Below are 25,831 nucleotides of genomic sequence, written 5' to 3'. Positions count from 1 at the left end.
TTGTGGATGATACAAAATTATTCAGAGTAGTTAAATCACAAGCGGATTGTGATACATTACAGGAGGACCTTGCAAGACTGGAAGATTGGGCATCCAAATGGCAGATGAAATTTAATGTGGACAAGTGCAGGGTGTTGCATATAGGGGAAAATAACCCTTGCTGTAGTTACATGATGTTAGGTTCCATATTAGGAGCTACCACCCAAGAAAAAGATCTAGGCATCATAGTGGATAATACTTTAAAATTGTCGGTTCAGTGTGCTGAGCAGTCAAAAAAGCAAACAGAATGTTAGGAATTATTAGGGAGGGAATGGTTAATAAAACGGAAAAAGTCATAATGCCTCTATATCGCTCCATGGTGAGACCGCACCTTGAATACTGTGTACAATTCTGGTTGCTGCATCTCAAAAAAGATATAGTTGCGATGGAGAAGGTAATGAGAAGGGCAACCAAAATGATAAAGGGGATGGAACAGCTCCCCTATGAGGAAAGGCTGAAGAGGTTAGGGCTGTTCAGCTTGGAAAAGAGACAGCTGAGGGGGGGATATGATAGATGTCTTTAAGATCATGAGAGTCTTGAACGAGCCGATGTGAATCTGTTATTTACACTTTCGAATAATAGAAGGACTAGGGGGCATTCCATGAAGTTAGCAAGTAGCACATTTAAGACTAATCTGAGATTCTTTTTCACTCAATGCACAATAAAGCTCTGGAATTTGTTGCCAGAGGAAGTGGTTAGTACAGTTAGTGTAGCTGGGTTCAAAAAAAGATTTGAATAAGTTCTTGGAGGAGAAGTCCATTAATGGTTATTAATCAAGTTTACTTAGGGAATAGCCACTGCTATTAATTGCATCAGTAGCATGGGATCTTCTTAGTGTTTGGGAAATTACCAGGTTCTACACTGTTTCCAACAGAGGCCAAACCAGGTTCTACACTGTTTCCAACAGAGGCCAAACCAGGCCACAAGAAGTGGCCTGGTTTGGCCTCTGTTGGAAACAGGATGCTGGGCTTGATGGACCCTTGGTCTGACCTAGCATGGCAATTTCTTATGTTCTTATGTTCTCATTCCATGATCCCTCCTCATTCTAGAGACTCCTTTCCATTGAAAGAGGGTCACCTCCTGTATATGGAAATGTCTGAGATACTTAAATGTTTCTCTCATATCTCCCTATCTCACTTTTCCTCTAGGGTATTCATGTTTAGATTTTTTAATCTATCACCATATGATTTACAACAGAGATCACTGACCATTTTAGTAGCCATGTTCTGGACTGACTCCATCCTGTTTACATCCTTTTGAAGGTGCGGACTCAAGAATTGTACACAGTATTTTATTTATCTTTTTATCTTTTGCATTTTTTCATTTCAAAATGGATTATATTCAGTTACTGTAGTTATTTCCCTATTCCCAGAGGGCTTACAATCTAAGTCTGTACCTTCCAAATGAACTCTCACCAGAGACATATGCAGGGGCACTATCCCCTCCCTTTTTCTGCTGACCATTCCTCTCCCTATGCAGCCAAGCATCTTTCTTGTTTTACCATCGTTTTATCCACCTGTTTGGCCACCTTTAAGATCACTGCATACAATCGACCCCAGACCCTACTTTTCTCTTGTATTTAGAATAATTTCATCTCCAATACTGTACCTGTTGCTTGGGTTTTTGCATCCCAAATGCATTACTTACCAGGAAAGTGTGGAAAAGAAGAACGATCTAGGCAAGCTTAAGGAATAGTGTAGGGTCTGGCAGCTAAAATGTAATGCTAAAAAATGCAGAGTAATACATTTAGGATGCCAAGTAATACATCTGGGATGCAAAAGCCCAAGAGAGAGGTACAGTATTGGAGGTGAAGTTCTATGTACAAGAGAGTAGAATCTGGAGGACCTCAGTGTGGTGCGATTTCCCCCTAGCTAAACTTAGCCAGTTAGTTCTGAAATTCAATGGCTAAGTAAAAACTGAAAAGAGTAAAGCCCGGCGCCCCCCTCCTCCCCCCCCCTTTCTCATCCTCCTTCCCTGCAGAAGCCAAATGCCTTCCCATCAGTTTCCAGTGTTTGTGGGTTGTGGGTGTCCTAAACTCACCTCTCCCTCATCTCCCGATTCCCTTAAAATAAATAAATAAATAAAAAACTTGCCTGCCGCTCCCTGAAACCATACCAGTCCCCTTCAACTGTTTAAAATAAAATTGCAAGTATTCTGTGGCCTGAATCTTTCCATCCCCTCTCCCTGCTTAAAATAACCTCCCAAGTGCCTACAGTTTTCCTCCTGACTCTCTCATCTCCCGACCTGTTCAGTACCTCTAAAAGTGCTTTTGAAGCAGAGCAGAAGAGGGGGGCAGGCTTAGCTCCTCCACTCTCAGCATCCTGCTCTCTTCGGACAGCCACCCACTGGGACTCACCCATTTCTTTCCCAGATTGCTCAGTGCCCCCTGGATAGGTCTTATTTGTGCACTGCAGACTGCTTACAGATTTCAGTTGGTGACTTTCCTGCATCCACCTCATCATCATACTGGCAAGAGGAGAGATTCCTGGAGTAAATCCTGTACAGGAGGAGGAAGATGCATAGCACAGAGCTCTGGCCATAAATCTTTGTGTGCCAAAGCACTGAGGGAGCAATAGGGAAAAATAACCCATGCTGTAGTTACACGATGTTAGGTTCCATATTAGGGATTACCACCCAGGAAAAAGATCTAGGCATCATAGTGGACAATACATTAAAATCATTGTCTCAGTGTGCTGCAGCAGTAAAAAAAAAAAAAAGCAAACAATGTTAGGAATTATTAGGAAGGGAAGAGAATGTCATAGTACCTTTGTATCGCTCCATGGTGAGACCGCACCTTGAATAGTGTGTGTGCAATTCTGGTTATCTCGTCTCAAAAAAGATATAGTTGCACTGGAGAAGATACAGAGAAGGGTAACCAAAATAAAGGGGAATAGAATAGCTCCCCTATGAGAAAAGGCTAAAGAGGTTAGAGCTGTTCAAGTTTGAGAAGAGACGGCTGAGGGGGGGGGGGGGATATGATAGAGATCTATAAAATTCTGAGAGGACTAGAACAGATAAATGTGAATCAATTATTTACTCTTTCAGGTAATAGGATTAGGAGGCACTCCATGAAGTTAGCAAGTAGCACAATTAAACAAATCTGAGAATTCTTTTCCACTCTCAAACTGGTAGACTCTGGAATTTGTTGCTGGAGGATGTGGTTAGGACAGTTAGTGTAGCTGGGTTTAAAAAAAGTTTGGATAAGTTCCTGGAGGAGAAGTCCATAAACTGCTATTAATCTCGTTGACTTAGTGAAGAGCCTACTGTTACTGGTATTAGTAGCATGGGAGCTATTTAATGTTTGGGTATTTACCAGGTACTTGTAACCTGGATTGGCCAATGTTGGAAACGGGATGCTGGGCTTGACGAATACTGGAACATCAATCGCCTGGAAGCCCGGGCGGTACAGAAGGCATGCTTGCAGTTCATTTACAGGCTGCGGAGTCAAGCAGTTCATGTGATGTCAGACAACACGATGACGGTGGCCTATATCAATTGTCAGGGGGAACTAAGAGCCAGCAAGTGTTGCAAGAAATAGACCAGCTGATGTAATGGGCGAAAGGTCATCTGCAGATGATCTTGGCCTCTCACATTGCAAGAAAAGACAACATAAGAACGGCTTTCTCAGGAGGGAGAGTCTGAACCCAGGAGAGTGGGTGTTGTCAGCCAAGGCATTTCAGCTGATTGTGGATCGCTGGGGCCTTCCGTTTCTAGACTAGCTGGCGACTTCTCGAAATGCGAAGGTTCCTCGCTTCTATAGTCGGGTGAGATCCATGTTCCCTGGGAATAAATGCTCTCGACCTGGTCTGGCTGGAAGACAGATTGCTTTATGCCTTTCCTCTGTGGTCCTTGCTGGGTAGGATAATTTACAAGATGGAAGACCACAGGGGGCTAGTACTCTTGGTGGCGCCAGACTGTTCCAGGCGTCCATGGCATGCCTATCTACGATGACTCCTAGTGGGGGCCCCACTTCGTCTTCTGCTGCACATGGATCTGCTTTAGCAGGGACCAGTTCTTCACGAGGATCCAACTTGATTCTGTCTTTTTTTTTTTTTTAATTTATATTTTATTAATTTATATATATTTCATGACTTATACAGTCATTAACAATAGAGATATCTATTGTCATAGAAGTACATCACTGTTATCAATCAACTAGTCTAAATGAAAAAATAAAGATACTAGAACTTTAGATATCTTAGTTACCATGAAATCAAACAGATATCCAACATTCAATTAGGAGCTAATTTAGGAAATATTAACACAAAAGTGAAAGCTTCTCATCTTTCTAAATCAACAACTAAAGTCTCAATCTACTTTATTCCCCAATATCTTTTTTGCTTCTAAAAAAGATTTCAGATCTTCTGGCTCAAAATATATATACCTATTGTTTTCATGACTTACTAAACATTTGCATGGATATCTAATTAACAGATGAGCTCCCACTTGTTCAGCAAGAGCTTTCATATCTAAAAACTGCTTCCGTCTAATTTGTGTTGCTCTTGTTATGTCTGGAAAAATCCAGATTTGATAATCATGAAATTTTACTAATCAATTTCTGAAGAACAACCTTAAGACAGTGTCCCTATCAGAGGGAAATACAAATTTAACCAAGATGGTCCCTTTTTTTTCAAACACATTTTCATTAGAAGATTCTAATACCTAAGAGATCTCCAAAGGAGATCTCTGTTCTTCCAATAAATTGGTTGATTTTATTAAGTATATTTTAGAAATAGGTGGAGAAGCTTCTAATGGAATTTTTAAAATTTTTAACATATACTTCCTAAACTGGTCTTGCAATGATGAAAATCTGATTAATGGGAAATTGATAACCCTCAAATTTAGATATCTCATCTCATTTTCTAATCTCTCTTGGTTTCTAATTTGTGTTTTTTCCCCCCATGTATTAAATTGACTTGTATCTTTTGTATTTGAGATACCTTTTGTTCAACATCTACCAATTTCTCATATTTCTTTACTTTTTCCTCATTTAACCTCAACACGCTGATTCATCTGTAAAGTAATAGTAGTTAGTTTAGAGATAGCATTTTCAAGTGTAACAATGGCAGTCCAGACTGAGTCCAAAGTTATTACAGAAGGTTTCTGTAATTTCTTCATGGGGGATATTGAAGATGTCTATCAACCCAGGAGTCGTCACCTCTACCGGGTGTCCATCCAATCCTCCTTTCAAGGATGGTTCTTCCCTCTCTACTGTAGACAAATTGGAAGATTCTTCCAATAGTTCAGTTGGAGTACTAGCAAGTGATGGTTTGACTTGCGACATAAGCTGACAAGGAGGAGATGGAGTTGTCGGAGCTCCCAGACTTAGTGATATTGGCGAAGCTGGCAAGTATATTCCGGGCTCCTCCGGGTGACTTGCAGCGCTTCCCTTGGGAGATTTTCCCGAGGCTGATCTGAAAAATTTCTCAATTTTTCTTTGGGTTGGGGGTGTCAAGGTGGTTGCAGCCACTGCCTCCCTTAATCGCCCTTTCCTCTTGGTATGTGGCATTAGTTTAAAGGCAATATTCTTTGTAAATTGAGAAAAATATCAGCACTTTCTATGATTTTAACAGTTGGATACTGCTTCAGAAATGGAGGAGAGGATAATACTTTAATATAATGAAAACCTACTTTACTTACTTGAGGAGAACGGTGAGGGAAGGAGCTGGTCAATGAAGCCGCGCGCCCCTTAGGCGACGCGAGCCAATGTCGACTGCGCGCAGTGGGCGGGACGATTTTATAGTCCCCAAAGGATGATGTCAGTCGTGGAAATAATCAAGCCCGGCGGGGCAAAACAATTTCTCACCCTCACCGGCTTCAGAATAAGGCAATGCAAGGTAAAGTCACTGAAATCTGGCGTATCCAAAGCTCCCACGGGCTGCTCTTCACTCCTTCTCTTCAGATGCAGCCGTGGGCGGGGTGATTTTATAGTCCCCAAAGGATGACGTCAGATGCGGAAATAATCAAGCCCGGCGGGGCAAAACAATTTCTCACCCTCACCGGCTTCAGAATAAGGTAATGCAAGGTAAAGTCACTGAAATCTGGCGTTTCCAAAGCTCCCATGGGCTGCTATTCACTCTTTCTCCCGATTCTGTCTTGCAGCTTGGTTCTTGAGAGGTCTCACCTGTTAAAGCGTGGTTATTCCTCTGCAGTGATTTGCCACTTTACTCAGCCCTCGCAAGTTCTCCACTTCCTTGGCTTATGTGCAGGTCTTGAGAGTTTGAGGCTTGGTGTGAGGAGCGGGATGTTTTTCCCCGATCAGTTAAGATCCCTCTCATTCTGGATTTTTTTGCAGGATGGGTTGAATAAAGGCTTGGCCCTTAATTCCTTGAAAGGTGCAGGTTGTGGCTCTTGCCTGTTTCAGGGGCGTGGTGAATGGTGTTTCCTTGTCACCGCATCCTGATGTGGCCCATTTTTTGAAGGGAGTGAAGCACCTTTGGCCTCCCTTGAGGTTACCGGTTCCATTGTGGAGTCTTAATTTGGTGCTGGACTTTTTGGCGGACCCTATGTTCCGACACTGCGTAGCCTTTCCTTATGGTTTTTGAATTTGAAGACTGGTGGCTGTATGTTCTTCATATCGGATTTCTGAGCTGTTCCTCAGGTGACTCTGGGGGCATTACAGCTGCATACTGTTCCATTCTTCTTGCCCAAGGAAGTCTTGAACTTTCATTTTAATCAGGCATCTCCTTGCCATCGCTGGATAAGGTCAGGGATAAGAAGGAGTTTTGCCTTTTGTGCTCCTTGGATGTTAAGAGTATTGTCTTGCAGTATCTGGAGATCTCTTGAGTCTTTTCGAAAGACGGATCACCTGTTTGTTCTCCGTGGTGGGAGAAAGCAGGGTGCTCCGTCTTCGCGGGCTACCATAGCTTGTTGGATTAAAGATGTGGTCATGCCGCATATGTGGATACTGGAAAACCATTGCCTACTCAGGTTAGGGCTCATTGCACTAGGGCTCAGGCAGTGTCATAGGCTGAGGTTACAAAAAAACACAACGGAAGCCGATCCAGTATGGCAGTGTAGCAACCAGAAGTAAAAAGATCGGTAAAAGTCAAAAGATTCTTTATTATCACAGTGTGCAGAAAATAGGCCCGACTCTGGCCAAGTTTCACTCTGTTAATCGAGCTGTTTCAGGAGCTACTGTGACAATCAATTGCGTTTCCTCAAAATTGTCCCTTTGCAGCACAGCACTCTCCCGCTCACTCACAGCACTCCACTAAGGAGGCTTAAACCATATTGTGTGGAACGGAGCTCACGATAGATTTCTGGTTTAGCGGAACAAAGACGCCGATTACTACGAAAAAGCGTGCCCATAGAACAAGCATTGGAAAATTGTTTGGGGGAAAGAAAAGAATGTGAATTGACTTTTACCAATCTTTCTACTTCTGATTGATAGGCTGAGGTTAGTCTGTTGTTTCCCGACGATATCTGCCGAGCTGCAGTATGATCTCCTTACGCACTTTTTACCCATCTGGATGTACAGGCCCAGGAGTATGCAGTCTTTGCATGGGCAGTGTTGACTGGACTGCAGGCAGCCTCCCACCCTGTTGGGGGGAGTAGCTGTGGTACATCCTACTGGTCCTCAGTCCATCTGTCTACACGCTAGGAAATGGAGAAATTATTTATCTGATCATTTTGTTTTCCTTAGTGTAGACAGATGGACTCAGCTTCCTGCCTTCTGCTGCCGCATGTGTGTCAGTATGCCTCCTGTGGTGATTACTGGTAAGGGATTACTGGTAAATGTTCATCCAGTCCCTAGCTTGGGGTTTCTAGAATATTATGCGAGTTCAGTGTTTGTGATTGATTGAGTACAGTTCTGGTTACCTGTTTTAATCTTGTTTTTAATCAAGTTTTTTGCTAGTCTGTCCGCAGTTGCTTTTGAAGAGAATACAGGCAGACTGCGGTCAACTCAGGGTTATATATACTGTGACATCAACTTGCTCCATCTCCATCTGCTGGCAGGGTAGCATAAACCCACTGGTTCTGAGTCCATCCATCTACACTAAGGAAAACAAAATTATCAGGTAAGTAATTTCTCCATTTTACACCACCTTGCCTTATCGTTCTATATTTAGGCCATCCCTCTGGCATTTTGCAAGAACTAACAGCTAGCTAGAGAATCTCATTTTAGTGACTTTGAATGCAAAAATTAATTAAATCATTCTTCTTCTCATTTCTTCCTCACTTTAGTATAATTTATTCTCACTCTACAGTCACTGCTTCCAAATCTTTTTCCTGCTTTTTTCCATTCCTTTCTTTTCTCATGTTTTTTTTCTCATTTCCCAGTCTTTGTTTTCCTTTTATTTGCTTCTTGCTGTTAGATTTCTTTTTAGCTTATCATCACCTCAGCTTCTATTGCTTATTTAGGAATTGCTGCTTTTGTCGTTCTGAGGCTCATCCTCATTCTTTCTGCCCTATTTGTTTAAAAAACACTGTACTTTCAGATTTTAATAGCATAATGTTCAGATTTCATATCCAATTCAGCCTCTGTCAGTTAAGTGCGCTCTGTGAGTGCTGCTTTTCTTCTGTCTCTGGGAAGTAAATTGGGCTACTTCTCTTCAATGCTCTCATGGCTGCAGCAATTTAGGCCTGTACAGTGAAGCACCAGAACAAGTCCCATATTCACCCGGGGCCCCTTCTTACTCACCTGCCAAAGGAGTGATACAATTTTTCGAGCTGCGGCCCCTTTTCCATCCGTGCACTTCGTTTGGCCCCTCCCTGCCCCCAAGTTGGAAACCTGGGTTGCATCAAATATAAATCTCTCCCCCTCCCCCTCTCCCTCTCTCTCTCTCTCCCTCTCTCTTCTCCCCCCAGAATGGCTAAGCTTGGATAGCTGAGTGTGTATGTCTTCTCCATTATCTGTCTCTTCTCAATCTGTTTCTCTTTCACTCCACCCCTCATCTCTCACCAGTCCATCCTCACCAGTTTCTCTCTTCTCTTCCCCCCCCCCCCCTTCCCCCCCCATCAATTTACTGCTGCATGCTGCTTTCCATCTTCCAGCCTAGGCAGGTCACCACTCTTCAGGCCTGCACGTCCACATGCAGTGCATCATCAAAAGTGCGCACTGTTTGACATTTTCATTTCCGGCTCCCCCTTTGTACAGAAGGGATGCATGCTACTGTGGCCCGTACTGACAGCAGTCCCTCATTCACAGTGCCTGGCCAAGTCACTGCATAGCAATTTTATTACGGTAACACGTGGCTAGCCTGTGGCTGTTGACATGTGCCTGCTCCCCCCTCTACCCAGCAGGCTTGTTCACATCCTCCTCTTTGTGCATCATTGATTTACTGCAGTAGCAACTGAAGCAAATATATTAACTGACCAGCAATTTCCCTATTATATCTGAGCAAGTATCTTTTGGAGCTACATATAGTCTCCTGATTTTACTTATGTGGCAAGTAAATACAGATTATAAATAAAGACAGAAGGGGAAAGAGAGCTAGCAGGCCAAATAACTGTCTTGCATGGTGGATCTGTAGCACTCACTCCCCTCACCCACACATTATAGGAGTTTATTCAAACTTCTTTTTAATGAGAAACCTCTCAAGTAATTTACATATCGAATATTCATGATCATGGCAGAGCAGAAGTTTCTTTGCACTGTTCAGTTCTCTTTTCATAATGTCAACTTCTGGTGGTTAAGTGTCCGTTTTGGCAGTATCTTAGCTATGTTGTGAATAAGTTTATCTATCCAACTGGTGAAAAATGCCCCTTACCCCAAAAATGTCATCCATCATGTAACACAATATGTTTAGCTAACTATTTTTCTACTCAGAAAGCTTTATATTTATATCATTCCTATTAATTCTTTTTCTGTAAATTATTGTTACCAGTTTGCTAAATTTTAGACTTTTCTATGTTCGGGAAAAGGTTTCTCATATTTTGTTTTTCTGGCTAAAATTCTGGGAAAATAATTTCCAGTTTGCTAATCTGATTAAAAGGAAACTCAGAATTTCATGTGGCATTTTAAGCAAGTTATCCTTAATAGTAAACAAAGTTACTTTGCCTTCAAATCAATTCACCATGGAATACTTGGAAGCAAACCTAAAAAACTGAATTTCTGTCTCACCCTTTGTACTTCGTGCAAAGCAAGGCTGAGGTCTATTGGCAGGGCACTGTAAAGAAGCTTGCACTGTACCTGTGGATTGAGGGCTTCAGGTTCTAATGCTGTTGATACTGGCACCTTTAATGAGCCTTACATTCTGGAAAAATTAAAAAAAAAAAAAAAAAGCTTACCACATGTGTTGTGAGAAGCTTGACTGAGCACTTGGGACAACACCGTGGATGTAAGTAAAGCCACTTTCTCTGCAAAGTGCACCATATTAACAGATTGTAAACACATCAAATTGCATCCCTAACAAACACCATTTAAAACATATTTTCAACTTCTGTTTTATGTCTTAAAACGTTTTAGTTTCTAATATTCTTTTCTGAAGTATTTTGCAACAGAAAATAGAGGAAGTTGATAAACTAACTTCTTCAATAGGTTCTATGGAGCAATCATGCAAAGCTACAGCCTACCACACTGCTTAAAAGTCCACCTCAGAATATCTGCTTTTGGTCATGAGGGTCAAATGAACTAGGACAGTGAATGGCATGGTCATTGTGATTAGAAAAGTGGTTCCCAATCCTGGTCCTGGAGGATCCCTGGCCAGTTGGGCTTTTGGGATATCCACAATGAATATGCATGAGATAAATTTGCATGCACTGCCTCCACTTTCAGGCTAAGGCAAAGAGGCCAACTTTCAAAACTGTTCACAGAATACAGTTTGCACATGTAAGTAGATGTGTGGAGATTTATGCAAGGTTAGTTGTGGTATATTTTTTTTTTTTTTAATAAACTGGCGGATGCTGCACAGTTTATAAAATGCTGCTTTCTTAGCATTCAGACAGGTTAATCCACACCAGTGGACTATGCACCTCTACCAGCAGATGGACTGAGCTGCACCGACAGCCCGCCAGTATTCTGTCTCCAGCAGATGAGTGGATTTGCATCTCCCTACTGGGGATTGCTTTAAAAAAATAGAAAATGAATGGAGAAAAGGAGGAAATTAATTTGCCCTGCTCTCCTGTGATATCTTATGGTCCCTCCCTCAGATGAGTTTTCCTGAGGTGATAGCAGATCCCCCTCCCTCAAACGAGTGCCTCAGTCCAGTAGCTGATTTTCCGGCATGGACTTAGCTGTAGAGAGAGAAACAGGTGAGAGGCTAGCAGGTGCAGGAAACAGAGCGTGGCATTGAAGGCCTTTGCCCTCTCCCTCTGCAGTCGGAGACCGACTCTATACTCAACCGGGATAGGTTGAACTCAGGTAAAGTGTAAAAAAAAAAAAAAAGTGAGGGTTTTCATTCTCCTTTCTGGTCTCTGAGTCTCAGTGCGCTGATCCAATGTCCATTCTCACCTCCAAGGGAGCTTGGGGAGTCATGGCAGCTTGGCCATAGTCAAGCATCTCAGCTTGGTGTCCCCCTAACTTGTCAGTGCTGCTTGGAGGCTCAGGGAGAAGTATCTCCAGCTGCTTTTACTGAGCCCACCCTTCCCAGCATGATGCGAGAATGGGACCGAAGGGAGGACCTGTCAGATTTTGCCTGGTTTTGATTCTCCCTTAACTGGTTCCTCAATAGGGAAAAGCTCATTGGGCGCAAGACCGACACCCCCCTGTTTTGGTATGGACCGTGGCGGCATTTGTGCGTTTTTCTATGTGCAAATCTGCTGCGAAACAACGACGGGTTGAGAAGCCTTTTGGCTAGGCTCCACTCACAGGTTTTCCTCAGTAGTAAGCCTAAGTGTTCAGGATAGCAAACTGCGTATCCCTGTACACTCTGTGCCGCAGGTAAGCGTCTGAGTACGTCTACACCCGCTGCGGGTCGTGCTGATAAGATTCCAGGTGGCACAGATGGTGAAGACTGCTCTTTACTCCCAGGATGATGGGAAATTTCTCTGGGGTTGGAGCCTTATAGAACAGTGTTGTGTTTCTTTCAAAGAGATGAGTTGCTAGCTCAGATTGCCCAGGCACTGAAAATGCTGGGGTTGCCAGGTGCTGAAGTCAAACAATCTCATTTAGATTCCTTACATAAAGCATTATGGATGCTATTTAAGAATTGACTGATCTTGAATGGAGCACCCTGGAAGCTAATTTTAAAAGGGTATGGGCCTTGATAGAGCTGTACCCCCTGAATCCAGCAGAGAGAGAGAGAGAGCGGTTGTGCTCACTGGTGTGTGCCGTCACCAAGCGAATGACTATCCCTATGGAAGGGGGAGTGGCTTGAAGGAGGCACAGGATAGAAGAATTGAGGCTATCATTAAGCAGGTCGAGGTGGTGGCAATGAATTGCAGATGGCCTCTTGCTGCTCCCTGGTGGATCGCTCTAGCTTGCTGTCTCTTGGGAAGTTGATGAGTTTGGTTTGAATTTCATGACAGTGCCCTACGGCTTCACCACCCTGGATACACCCAATCTCAAATGATCTTGGAAGCTAAGCAGGGTTAAGCATCAGCTATGGCTGATGAATTGGTGCTGAGACAATTTCAAAGTCTGATCTTTACGAAATGGCCTTTTAAAGGATTACTCTGACTTGGGAGTGTCCAATAAGAGGGGTGAGTCCCAGGTTCCTTGGGTCCCAGAAGATTAAAAATAGGCGCTGCACTTGTTTGGCGCGATATGTCATGCTAGGGGTTTTCAAACACTTTCGACCCTACAGAGGAGCAACTTCTCATAGGTCTCAGTCCTTCGTCCTAGGCAGCCCAGACAGGGCACGGGCTCGAGTGGCTGTGTCCCCCGACCCCATCAATGAGGATGAGCTGACCCACTCTTGGGAACAGGCGATAGGGGGTCGCCTGTCTCCTTTTTATCGGAGGTGAATTAAGATCATGTCAGACCAGTGGTTCTGGAGTTTCTTAGCATTCCTCGGAATGTTTCATGGTGTCTACCTGCAGGTCTCCGCAGAAGAGAGAGACAGTGGAGTGTACATTGTCAAGACTCCTCAGCCTGCGGGCTGTGATCCCAGTGCTCATGTTACAAGATAATACAGGTCGATATTCCAATTATTTCATTGGTTCTTTCACACCATCCTGGATCTCAAGGGATTCGACCTGTTTTTGCAAGTGACTCGTTCCTGCATGGAAGACTTATGCTGACTCAATGGCAGGGGAGTTTCTTAACTTTCTGGATTGTCAGAGGCATATCTGCATATTCCTATCTGGCTGGAGTATAAACGGTTTTCTGCGTTTTTCTGTTTTGGGGCGACTATCAGTTTTTGAGCACTATTCTTCAGTTTGGACACCGTGTCCAGAACCTTTTCTAAGGTCATGGTGATGACCTTAGAAAAGGTCAGAGTTAAAAGAGGATGACATTCTGATCCACCCGTACTTCAACGATTGGTGAATTCGGACCAAGACCAATGAGAGAATTTTCAGGCCTCGCGCAAGATGATCTCCTTGCTGCAGGAACTAGGTTGGGTGGTGACCTTGGCCAAGAGCAATCTGCAGCCATCCCAGAAACTGGAGTATCTTGGTGTTTGTTTTCGATACAAAGCAAGACAGGGTGTTCCTGCCAGGAGTCTGGATTCAGAACTGACTGCACAGATGCGACTATTGACAGAAACGATATGCCCAACATTGTGTCTTATCTGCAGGTGCAGGTTGATGGCAGCCACCCGAGAGGTGATTCCATGGGCAGGGGCATATATGTCCTCTTTAGCACACACTGCTTGCACATTGGAGTCCACTATTTCAGGACTACTTGATATGACTTCAGTTACCGGTGGAGATCAGCATCCAACTGCAGTTTTCAAACAGATCATCTAATGAAGGAGCATTCCCCCTACGAACACCAGACTGGCTACTATGCATGATGGATGCAAGCCTCCAGGGTTGAAGGGGCTCGCTGTCAGGAGTTGATAGCACAGGGGTGCTAGAGAACAGAGGAATACTTCTGAAGCATCAATCGGCTGGAAACCCATGCCGTTCAGTTGGCATGCTTGTGATTTGTCGACAGCTTACAGGATTGAGCGGTCCAAATGATGTTAATGTGATGATGGTGGCTTACATCAATTGTTAGGGAGAGCCAAGAGCCAGCAAGTGTTGCAGGAAATAGCCCAGCTCATGAAATGGGCGGAAGTACATCTTCAGAAGGTTTAGCCTTACATATTGCAGGAATAGACAATGTAAGAGCCGACTTTCTCAGCAGACTGAATCTGGATCCAGGAGAGAGGAAATTGTACAACGAAGCATTCCAGCTCATGGTGGGCCGCTGCGACCTCTCATTTCTAGGCTTGCTGGCAACATCACATAATGCGAAGATTCCTCGCTGCTTCAGTCGCAGGACAGAGCTGAAATTTTCAGGCATTGATGCCCTCGTGCAGGAGTGGCTAGAAGGCAAGCTTCTATATACCTTTTGCCTGTGGCCTATGTTGGGCACAATGATTCGGAGGTTTGAGTGACATGGGGGTTGGTACTTTTGGTGGTGCCAAATTGGCCCAGGAGACTGTGGTTTGTAGATCTGCAGAGGTTTCTGGTGGACTCTTCTCTACAATTACTAGCCCACAGGGATCTGCTATGGCAGGGGCCTACTCTTCTTAAAGATTGGATTTGATTTTTGTCTTACAGTGTGGCCCTTGAGAGGGCTTGGTTGCTGAAGCATGGGTAGTACACTACTGTGATTTCAACCTTGCTTCGAGCATGAAAGTCATTCACTTCCTTAGCCTATGTTCGCGTTTGGTGAGTGTTTGAGCCTTGGTGTGAAAAACGAGGGGGTTCATCCTCGTTCGGTTAAAATCCCACTCAGTTTGGATTTTTGCAGGATGGGTTAAGGACTTGGCCCTTAATTCCTTGAAGGTACAGGTGGCGGCTCTTGTCTGTTTCCAAGGTCACATGAATGGTGAAACCTTGTCGGCCATTTCAGTTATGGCCCAGTTCTTGAAAGAGGTGCCCTTGTGGAGTCTTAATTTGGTTCTGGATTTCTGGTGGGTCCCACCTTTCAGTGCTGCATAGGCTCTGCTTGAGGTTACTTACTAGAGGACAGTGTTCTGTATGTGGTTTTCAGACTGCGGACTCTTGTCTTGCTGGGAATTGTCTCTGACAGTGACTCTGGGGGTGGGCCAGATGCTAACTTTTCTGTCTTTTTGGCCAAAGCTGGTCTTGGATTTTCACTTGAATCTATCAATTCCTTGCCAACTCTGGGCAGGGAGAGAGATGTGAATGAATATAATCTGTTACGGACCTTGGGTGTCAAGCAGCATATCATGCGGTATTGAAGGTTTCTAAACCTATCAGGAAAACGGACCGGCTGTTTATACTTCACGATGGGAGTAACAGGGTGAGCCAACATTGTGGGCTACGATAGCCTGCTGGATTAAGAAGGTTATCATGAACGCATATGTGAATGCTGAGCAGCCATTGCATAGTCAGGTTAGCGCTCATTCCACTAGGGCTCGGGCACTGTCATGGGCGGAGATTAGATGGCTGTCTCCCATCGAGATTTGCTGAGCTGTGATGTAGTTTTTCCTTACACAACTTTCAGGCATTTTCACCTGGATGCGCAAGCCTGGGAGGACACAGCCTTTGCGCGTGTGGTGTTGATCGGACGGTGGGCAGCCTCCCGCACTGTTCAATAGCTTTGGTACATCCCACTATTCTGGATTAACCTACCTGAATGCTAAGAGAGGAGAAATTACTACTTACCTGATAATTTTTTTCTTTAGTGAAGACAGGTTAATGCACCTTCCCACCCTCTGCTGCCAGATGGTAGTGCTATTGTCCTGAGTGGTTGCATTTCTGGGGATTAGTGGTAAGTGTCAGATCCAGTCCCTAGATTAGTAATATTAGACTCTCTTTCTATTTGAATGGTTGCCTTTAATGGTGGATGCCTTTAATGGTCATGGTATTGTTTAGTTGACCACAGTTCACTTTTGTAAAGAATACTGGCAGGCTGAAGTCTGTGCAGTGGTATATATACTAGGACTACCGCTTTGCTCAGATACATCTGCTGGTAGAGGTGCATAACCCACTGGTGTGGATTAACCTGTCTTCACTAAAGAAAAGGAAATTATCAGGTAAGTAGTTATTTCTCCTTATTTCTGCCCTGAAAGTACACGCACATGTTGTAACAAATGTATACATTTCCAATGTCAAAAAACATTTACTTTCTTTACCTGTTTTATAAATGTATGCATGTATATTTTAGATGTATAAAAATATATAACATAACTACCTAATAACGTTGAATTAAACATGGAGGCAGGTATATTGTATAGTTCGTGCGTATGGCATTTTGAAACTTCGTACATGTGTGCATGCTTGGGCTCATGAGTTTGCCGATACCCTCACCAGCTAACCCAGACCTTCCACCAAAACTGTAGTCAAAAGATGTCTTATTTCAATTGTGCAAGTCCATTAGTAGGTGTAAAAATGTTTGGTCACGTTTGGTAATGTAAGCATGTATACCTCTTTCAAAATGGCAGCTTGCCCATGCACTTATCAACCCTGCCCCAAAACCATACCATATTCCCTCAGTGAAATGTATGAGCCACACTACAAGTATGTAAGTACTCTGTAGGTTTATAAATTATCATATACACGCAAAACCCCTTTGAAAATTCACTCCAAAAAATATAGCTTCCTTCTAATACTATATATATGTAGAGAGAGACTCTTTTTTTTCTTTTGTATAATTTGGATCATCGCTGTTGTATAGTCATCCACAGGTTTTAGAATGATAGCTGATTTCTATGACTTTACAGTGTGTTTTTATGGTTTATAGAGATAAATCTTAAAAGGAGAGAGAAGATGGTGATTTTGATGCAACATAAAGACTTCCATTTTTAGTACCTATATGATTCCAAACAAGGAAATATAGGTTGCTGGTTTATTCACTGTTCATTTCCTCAGAGAGTCCATTTCCAGATTGCCAGACATACAAATTACCCCTCTAGAAATCATAGTGGATTGATCGCTCTTGTTGCGATAGACATTAAAATTGTCCCTACATGTAGGAAAACTTATTTTATTGCTAAAACCTTACTGTGATCTGTTGTCTTTTTTTCTCAGCCCATCATTCCTATGTTTACGCAGAATATTCGGGAAGGATTCCGGTCCCTTGGAGGAATAAGTAAGATGTATATTGTGCTTTCTGCTTTAGAATTGTTACATTTATTGCAAAAATTTCTGTATTGTACTAGAAAAAAGGAAACTTTAAAAATACTTTTAAAGCCATTTAACTGCCAGGGCTTTTTGCTTCATTTATAATGAAAGCCTTTATTTGCAATAAAATTTTTAATTAATAGTAACTCTTCAGTACTGTGTGCAATTCTGGTCAACACATCTCAAAAAAGATATAGTTGAGATGAAGAAGGTACAGGGAAAGGCAACCAAAATGATAAAGGGGATGGAACAGCTCCCCTATGAGGAAAGGCTAAAGAGGTTAGGGCTGTTCAGCTTGGAGAAGAGACGGCTGAGGGGGGATATGATTGAGGTTTTTAAAATCATGAGAGGTCTAGAACGGGTAAATGTGAGTCTGTTTACTCTTTTGGATAATAGAAGGACTAGGGGGCATTCCATGAAGTTAGCAAGTAGCACATTTAAGACAAATTGGAGAAAATTATTTTTCACTCAACACACAATTAAGCTCTGGAATGTGTTGCCAGAGTATGTGGTTAGTGCAGTCAGTGTAGCTGGGTTTGAAAAAGGTTTGGATACGTTCATGGAGGAGAAGTCCATTAACTGCTATTAATCAAGTTATCTTAGAGAATAGCCACTGCTATTACTGGCATCAATAGCATGGGATCTACTTAGTTTGGGGCTGATGCAATATGGTGCTCTGAGCCAAGCGCACTCTTAACTAGCAGTTAGACGTGGGTAAAATAGGCGCTAATCAATCTCCTAATGTAATAAGGGAATTAGTGCCTATTTAACGTGCGTCTAACGCAGAGTAAATGAGAGAGCACTCATCACATGCAAATGCATGTGAATGAGCCTATTACTCATTCACGCCCAATGCAAAAAGATAAATGTGTGTCTCAGTTTGCCTAGGTATACAAGAAAGAACATAAGAAATTGCCATTCTGGGTCAGACCAAGGGTCCATCAAGTCCAGCATCCTGTTTCCAACAGTGGCCAATCCAGGCTACAAGTACCTTAGCAAATGCCCACAGGGTCCAATGCAATAAAGGTGTATAGTTTGCCTAGGTATACAAACTCAGACGCACATTTATCGCTCAGCTATTAACACCTGCCTGGAGCACGCGTTAATAGCTGAGCGCATTGAAAAGAAGTACAGAAAACCAGAAAAAACTGCTTTTCTGTACTTCTTTTTTAAAGTAAAAAAATAAAAACACTCTGCAGACCGCCATGTTATGAAGACCGACGCCAGTAAACTCTGCGTCTGTTTTCATAACTGGCCGTCTGCCAGTAATGAAAATGGCCGCTGATAAACTTTGCCAATCCCTGGCATTTTGAGATATGCATACTTGAATTCCCCTGGTGGGTTGGGAGGGGGGTGGGGGTGGTAACTGGTGAAAGGGGAAGTGGTTTGGGGTAATGGGTCATCTTAAGGAAGTGATTTTTAGGGGTAGGCATTGTAAAAAAAAAAAATTTCTTTTTTGTGTGTGTTAACATTTTATTTTATTACTTATGCACAGAAAATGTATTTTATGATTTTGTGCACATAAAACAAAATGAATACAGATTTCCTAGAGTTTAAGTCTCTGCAGATCAAACACCAGCCATTTGTTAGCACCCTGAAAGGAGTCAGTTTATTTTCTTTGCTGTTATATTCTCTATAGTAATTTTAGCAAGAAATGGCCATGCTTTTTCTCATTTTGAAAGAATATCTATAGTTTAATAAATATGCAAGTGTCTAATAAAGGGGATTTTATTTCAGTATTGTCTTGCTGGTCAAAAATATTGTCTAATTGTGGGCAATGTGAGCTCTGCTAAACTCCACCTCCAGGACTGATCTGTATTGTAAAATGTCAGCCCACGTTTAACTTAAATCTCGCTAACATATTTGCATTTTTTTGTTTTACTTGCAAACAGGGCTATTGAGATGGCTCTATGAAAAATGTCGATTACCTTTAGTTCCTATATATGGAGGATTTCCTGTCAAATTCCGCACATATTTGGGAGATCCCATTCCATATGATCCAGACATAACTGCTGCAGAGCTAGCCGATAAGGTAAATCCATGTGTACTTTTTCCTGTTTATTCTAAAAGATGGTATTTTCAACATTTTAGTATTGTATCTTTTCAGTATTTGTTTCCACCAGCCTCTTGTCAATCATGTGTAAATCACTACTTCTCCTGTACCAATATACTGCAGATATATTAAATTGTGAGATGCCAGAAACAATGTCCATGAGAAACAGATTACAATTTATAGGCCAGAATTGTGCAGTCTACCCTTTTCAATATAATACATGACGGGGTACCAGCTAAGTTTTGTCAAAGCAAAATTAGGGATATAAACACAGCTTCATTTCCCATTAATATCTAGTCTGATCGAATGGATTATTTTATTTTAAAATTTGTTTGAATATTGGTGCTATATCATTAAATAATACTAATTTGCCTCTTTTCACCCTAGAATTTAGTCTTACACCTCTACCTTTTTTCCTATGGACATTTGGAAGTTCTTAGTAGTTAATGTATAGTATTTTGAGCTAATCTCTTGAGCCTTGACCTGACATTCAATATTTATAAGGTTCCATTTTCAGTTGTTTCATACTGTGTGTGATCCCTTAAGACCTTAACTTGGACTAGAAGATAATGACTTTGTACTGTGACAGTATATTTTGTCATGCTGCCTGCTTTCCAATGGGGCATTTTGTGACATTGTTGAAGCTTGTACTCCACTATCACTTCAGTGCATGGTTGGAGTCCTCTGAGCAGAATGCAGCACTCTTCAAAAGGGGAATTCAAATGGCAGAGAGGAAAATTAAGACTGACCTTTCATTACTGAGTTGATAGGCATAACTGAGTTGAACTGCTTGGATGCACCGCTGATGCCACAGAGCTGCAGTTAGCTTGGAGCAGCAAAGGATCTCGGGGGAGGAAGGAGCTGAGAATTTGGCGGAGGTGTAGCAATTGATAAAGCAGTTGGCCATTTGGTTGATTTTTCTCAGTCTGTTATGTATGTGGGTGGAACAGCTTCTGAACTCTAAGTGGCAGCACAGAAACATGCACAGCTGTGTGAAGTCGTTTTAATTGCATGCCTCATTTGGTGATACTGGCTACCCTATGTAAATTAAGATTCTATTATAACCACACATTTGCCATTTACTCCAAAAATATTAGGGGGTACCATTTTACTTTCTATTTTTTCCACAAAAAGAGTAAATGTCTACCCGTTTAGCAGGGATACAGACCAATGAAATAACTTGCAATTGATTTGTGAACCAGGTAAACATATCTTCAAAATATTTTCATTCCAGCCAGTCCTTTTTTTTTTTTTCCCCGTAAATTCTCTGTCCAGTAAGTACTTTATGTGCATGTTCTGTAACTCTCTCCCTAATCTCTGATTTGATAATAAGTCATACTTCTCAAAGCTCACATTTTTGTAGGCATCTCAAGCATTGTACACAACTGAGAAACCACCTGAGTCTGATGCAAAACAAAGGTTTCAGACAATGTCCAGTTTAGAACCGCTCTTAGAGGCAATTTAAGCAGTGGAGCTTCCTATTCAGAGCAAAAATGTAATTTTTAGCAAATAAATAGCCACGGGAAGAATGAGAGAAAAACACATATCCACCAAATCTGTTGTTCAAAAACAGAGCAGTAAATTTACAATTGAAATGCCATTGTATTGTCAAAGTGCAGTACTAAAAACCTGAATTCTGAATGTTTATGTGAATGCAGCTCTTGCCCTGAGATCAAACACCATTTTCCTATAACTGAAATACAGTGAGAATGAATTACAGATTTGTTGAAAATGGGGGGGGGGGAAACTTGAGTGACTTGAAAGATGGACACTGTAGCCAAAATCACAGCATGGGAGGATAGAAAGCTACTTCAGCCTCCATGCACCTTTCAATTTTAAGCTTTTTATTAACTTTTTTTTTTTAACTGAAAGGTATTAGAACTGATTTATTTTATCCAGACAATTAAATGTGAAACTGTTTTTCATAAAATGTCAATTTTTGGTTAGTATTGTACAAGTGAAAATAATGTAAAAAAGGATACATCTGATTCTCGACGGGCCCATCAGACAAAAGTACTGGATTATACACTAACACTGTCCAATGCACAAGACAATAGAATCTACATTAAATATATTTAATATGAAAAGGGACGAAGCCACTCATACACAACACTATCACTAATATTCCAGAAATTGGCTAACAAATTAAAGTGTATTGAACAGTGGTACTTATAATGCTACTTTGTGATGCAGTACTTTTGTCTGATGGAACCTTTGAGAATCCGCTTATAAAACTATTAATCCTTTTTTACATTGTTTTGAGCTTCTTGGTTGATAGTTTTGGCCTCCACATTAATTTTTGTGCTTTTCAATAGGGACACAATTTTCTTCTAAAAATGAAAATTAAACGCGCATACATTGAACACATTTATCTGTACCTCATCTTGAGCTTAAATGGAAAGATGGGTAAGAAATTTGCTGTATTATTTTCAGGAAGAAACATTAAAAGGCATTCAATTAGCAGCTAAGGATGTGCATTTTTGTGCATTCATTTCATTTGTTGCGGAGGAATGCACACACCTCACGGACTTCATAGTATACACGTAAAAACGGATAGTATGGGCATAACTTTAAAAAAAAAAAATACATGCATACTATCCGTTTTTACATATATACTATAAATTCTGTAATGTACGTTCATACTTTCGCAACAAATGAAACGAATGCACAACTTAATTAGCACTAGTTTGAAACTTGTGAGCAGTAGTGCCAATTATTAAGGCTTCAGCATTGGCCACTGTCCATTTGCACATTTTTCACATACATTAACTTGTTTATTTAGTCAAATGTCTTACCTGTCTTTCCATTTAAGTTCAAGACAAGATAGAGAAATGTACCTTTTATTTGGAATAATTGGAGCCAAGATCCTTTCAGATAAAAGATTTTCTGAATAATGAAACCTCTTCCTTCTTTCCTGCCCCCTCATTTTCCTCCCCACCCCCCCTGCTAACATGCACATGACCAGATCTGGCTCTTGTTTAACATGCTGCTCCAATCAGCTATGCTGCTTCCTCCCATGTGACTCGCAGCGTCAAATCAACTGTGTGAACATAGAAACATGACGGCTGAAAAAGACCGTATGGTCCATTTAGTCTACCCATCCATCCAGTTTAGCATTAGAATGCCCATCACTTCCTGTATTTATCCCATGCTTTCTTGAATTCAGATACTATTTTTGTCTCTTCCACTGGGAGGCTGATCTACGCATCCACCACACTCTCTATAAAGAAATATTTCCTAAGATTACTCCTGATTCTAACCCCTTTTCAGTCTCATTGCTTCACCACTTGTTCTAGAGTCCCCTTTCTGTTGAAAAAGGCTCACCTCCTAACATATCTTACCATGTTTGATATTTTTTCTTCTATTTGAATTTTTGCATTCCTGACTTCTTTCCCAGCTTCTCTTAGCTTTTCCAGATAGTTCTGTCTTTCTCTTTCTGCAGTTTCTTGTAGTTTATGAACTCTAACCTTTTCTCCATTACCTTTTCAGCCACTTCTATAGAAAACCGTAACAGCCTCTTTTTCCTCTTCCTTTTATTTACTTTCCTAACAAAAAGATTAGTTGCCCTTATATCTCCTTTTACTTTTTCCCATCACCCTTCTACGTCCACTAGATTTTTCCATCCAGCTAACGACTCCTTGAGGTACTCCCCCATTTTAAGAAAGTTAGTTTTCCTGAAGTCTAGGACCCTCGTTTTAGAATGAGCCTTCATCTCTTGCATCCTAATATTGAACCACACCATCCGGTGGTCACTGGATTTCAGATGATCATCCACTACCATATCAGAAATACTTTCCCTGTTGATAACCAACAGGTCCAGTACTGCTCCCTCCCATCTGGATTTCGTTACCAGTTGAGATTAGTTCTCCTTGCAGAGAATCCAGGTTTCCTAACATGTAGCCAGATGGACTCAGGACCAATGGGTTATGCTCCCCTGCCAGCAAATGGAGACAGAGTAAGGCTGTAAAACTGACATCACAGTACATATACCCCTGCTGTGACATCAGCCCTCCATTCTCAGTCTCCAGCAGACGGTGGACATACCTCTCCCTATGGGGATTGTTGTGCTTTTTGGAAGGAGAAATTCCTCATTCTAAATTGGAGAAAATTGAGCCCCGCTCTCCCGCAGTGATACCTAAAGGTCCCTCCCCCAGATGGGAATTTCTGAGGCGATTTCAGAGGTGTGCCTTAGTCTGGTAACCAGTTCCCGGCGTGAACTTTGCTGCTTAGGCAGCTGAAACGCAGCGGATGCAGGAAGCCAAACGTGGCAGTGATGGCCAAAGCCTTCTCTCCCCGCAGCTGGAGACTGTCTTTGTACTCAGCCGATAAGTGCGGAGCCCAGGTAACTTTAAAAAAAAAAAAAAAAAAGGAAGAAGATTTACTTTCTAACTCAGAGACGATTAGAGGGATTTTCAGTAGGACTCCTCCTGGTCTCCGTGCTCGGCGCATCGTACAGACATCATTCCCACTCCCGTTGGGGTAAGGGGAATTGGGCTTCCGAGTGGGTTGAGCAGGCCCCATTGTAGGTTTGGTCGGCCCACTGCGTGGTAGGCCAGGATGGCACCATCTTGCATTCTTTTCTGTGCATGCCATATTGCCCTCCATAGGACGTCGATGCACACAGTGCACATAACGTCTGGCGTGTCCCTACATGCACAACTTTGAAAATGCACGATACAGGAAGAGTTCTGTGCATGGGCTGTGCATGTGCCTCACCACGTCCCACCTAGATACTCAATTTGTGTGCATAAAAGTTTAAGTACGAGTCGATTGAACACACAGCTACCTATGCCAATGGTGCCGGCAACCAAGAAACCTAAATGCCTTGCTCTCTGCATTGCTTGTTATATTAGGGCTTCACAGCATGAACTGGATTCCAACTTATGTCAGCACTGTGAGGAAGCCTAAGGAGAGTTGGCCTCCTCTGACTTTGCTAAGCCAGGCTCCTCCCATTCACATGATGGGTTGGTTGCAGCCTTAACTGGCAGCACGCCGGATCTTGACTGGGTCATCCTGTGGGAGAGGAAAATTCAACTGGATCCACCCCAGTACCTCCTGGACTAAGCATGGACCTGGCTGCCTTTTCTTGATTGGAGTTTTTCCAGGGGCTACAAGCCTTCGTACAGGCGTGGGCTGATGCCACACTTGCCCCTGTCCAGACAGAACCTCAGCTGGTGACTCCTCCCTCTCCCATTCCTACCGGCCGACCCCGGGGCAAGCCTCACCTTACAAAGGGTATCCCTGGTAGGGTCCTAGACTGCACGGACAAAGAGGAGGACCCAGATTCCTTGGAAGATGTGGAAATCCCCCATGGGTTGGAAATGTATCGGACCATGTTAAGGTTCTTTCACAGAGACAAAGTGCCATCCCTGGTTTCCCAGACCCTGAAGATGCTGGGAGTTCTTGGAGTGGTTTCTTGGGGTGGTTTCTATGGAGTGGGAGTTCTAGGGGTGGTTTCTATGACCGAACCAAAGAAGAATCCCATTTGATTTCTCTGCGGAAAGCTTCTTGCTACTTTCCAGTGATCAACGCCAGCCAGGAGTTGATTGATCTGGAATGTGATGTCCCAGAAGCAAGTTTCAAAGGGGGCCGAGCATTGGAAGCTCTATACCCTTCGGACCAGACGGTAAAAGATCGTTTATGCTATTTCTAAGTAAACAACTATCCCAGTGGAGGGAGAAGCAGCCTTAAAGGATGCGCATGAGAGATGGATTGAGTCTATCCTTAAATAAGCCTTTGACGCAGTAGCAATGACCTTACAGATTGCTTCTTGTTGCACTTTGGTGGCTCGTTTGTATCTGCTTCTTCTTCTCTCTCAGGAGGTGGATGACTCGGGGGTAAATTCCAAAGCAGTTTTGGAACCCGTTGCCACCCTTTTAGCAGTCACGGGTTCTGATTTAGTCGGTACTTCAGCCAGAAGTGCAGCCTCAGTTGTGGCAGCCAGTCAACAGCTATGGCTGCAGAATTGGTCAGCTGACGTAACCTCTAAAACTAATCTTATAGATGCCCTTTAAAGGATCACTCCTATTCAGGAGTGAGCTGGAAAAGCTGGTCAGTAAATGGGGTGAATTTCCATTTCCCCGGTTACTGGAAGATAAGAGGAAGCAGTTACAGTGCCTAGGGGTTCCCAGCATTTTCACCCCTACAGAAATTTGACATTTCAGAGGTCTCGACCCCTTGGAAACATAAGAACATGCCACACTAGGTCAGACCAGGGGTCCATCAAGCCCAGCATCCTGTTTCCAACAATGGCCATTCCAGTCTATAAATACCTGGCAAGTAGCCAAAAACTAAATCTATCCCATGCTACTGATGCTAGTAATAGCAGTGGCTATTATCTAAGTCAACTTGATTAATAGCAGGTAATGGACTTCTCCTCCAAGAACTTATCCAAACCTTTTTTAAACCCAGCTATACTAACTACACTAACCACATTCCCTGGCAACAAATTCCAGAGTTTAATTGTGCATTGAGTGAAAAAGAACTTTTTCCAATTAGCTTTAAATGTGCTACATGCTAACTTCATGGACCCCCTAGTCCTTCTGTTATCTGAAAGAGTAAATAACCGATTCACATCTACCCGTTCTAGGCTTCTCATGATTTTAAACATCT

The 25,831-nt window shown here is 42.5% G+C and overlaps 1 protein-coding gene across 1 annotated transcript in view; it reads left to right on the top strand.

Moving 5' to 3' along the window:
* TMEM68 (transmembrane protein 68) overlaps positions 1-25,831 on the top strand; it is a 96,453-nt gene that overhangs the window by 64,227 nt on the left and 6,395 nt on the right. The window contains exons 6-7 of the mRNA XM_029591285.1: positions 17,074-17,134; positions 19,059-19,198. Of these exons, the coding sequence (XP_029447145.1) occupies positions 17,074-17,134; positions 19,059-19,198 (201 nt within the window). The remainder of the gene's footprint in view (positions 1-17,073; positions 17,135-19,058; positions 19,199-25,831) is intronic.

Source organism: Rhinatrema bivittatum, chromosome 2, assembly GCF_901001135.1.
Source record: "Rhinatrema bivittatum chromosome 2, aRhiBiv1.1, whole genome shotgun sequence".
NCBI lineage: Eukaryota > Metazoa > Chordata > Amphibia > Gymnophiona > Rhinatrematidae > Rhinatrema > Rhinatrema bivittatum.
Note: the sequence above shows the minus strand (reverse complement) of the source record. Positions and strands in the feature narration are given on the sequence as shown.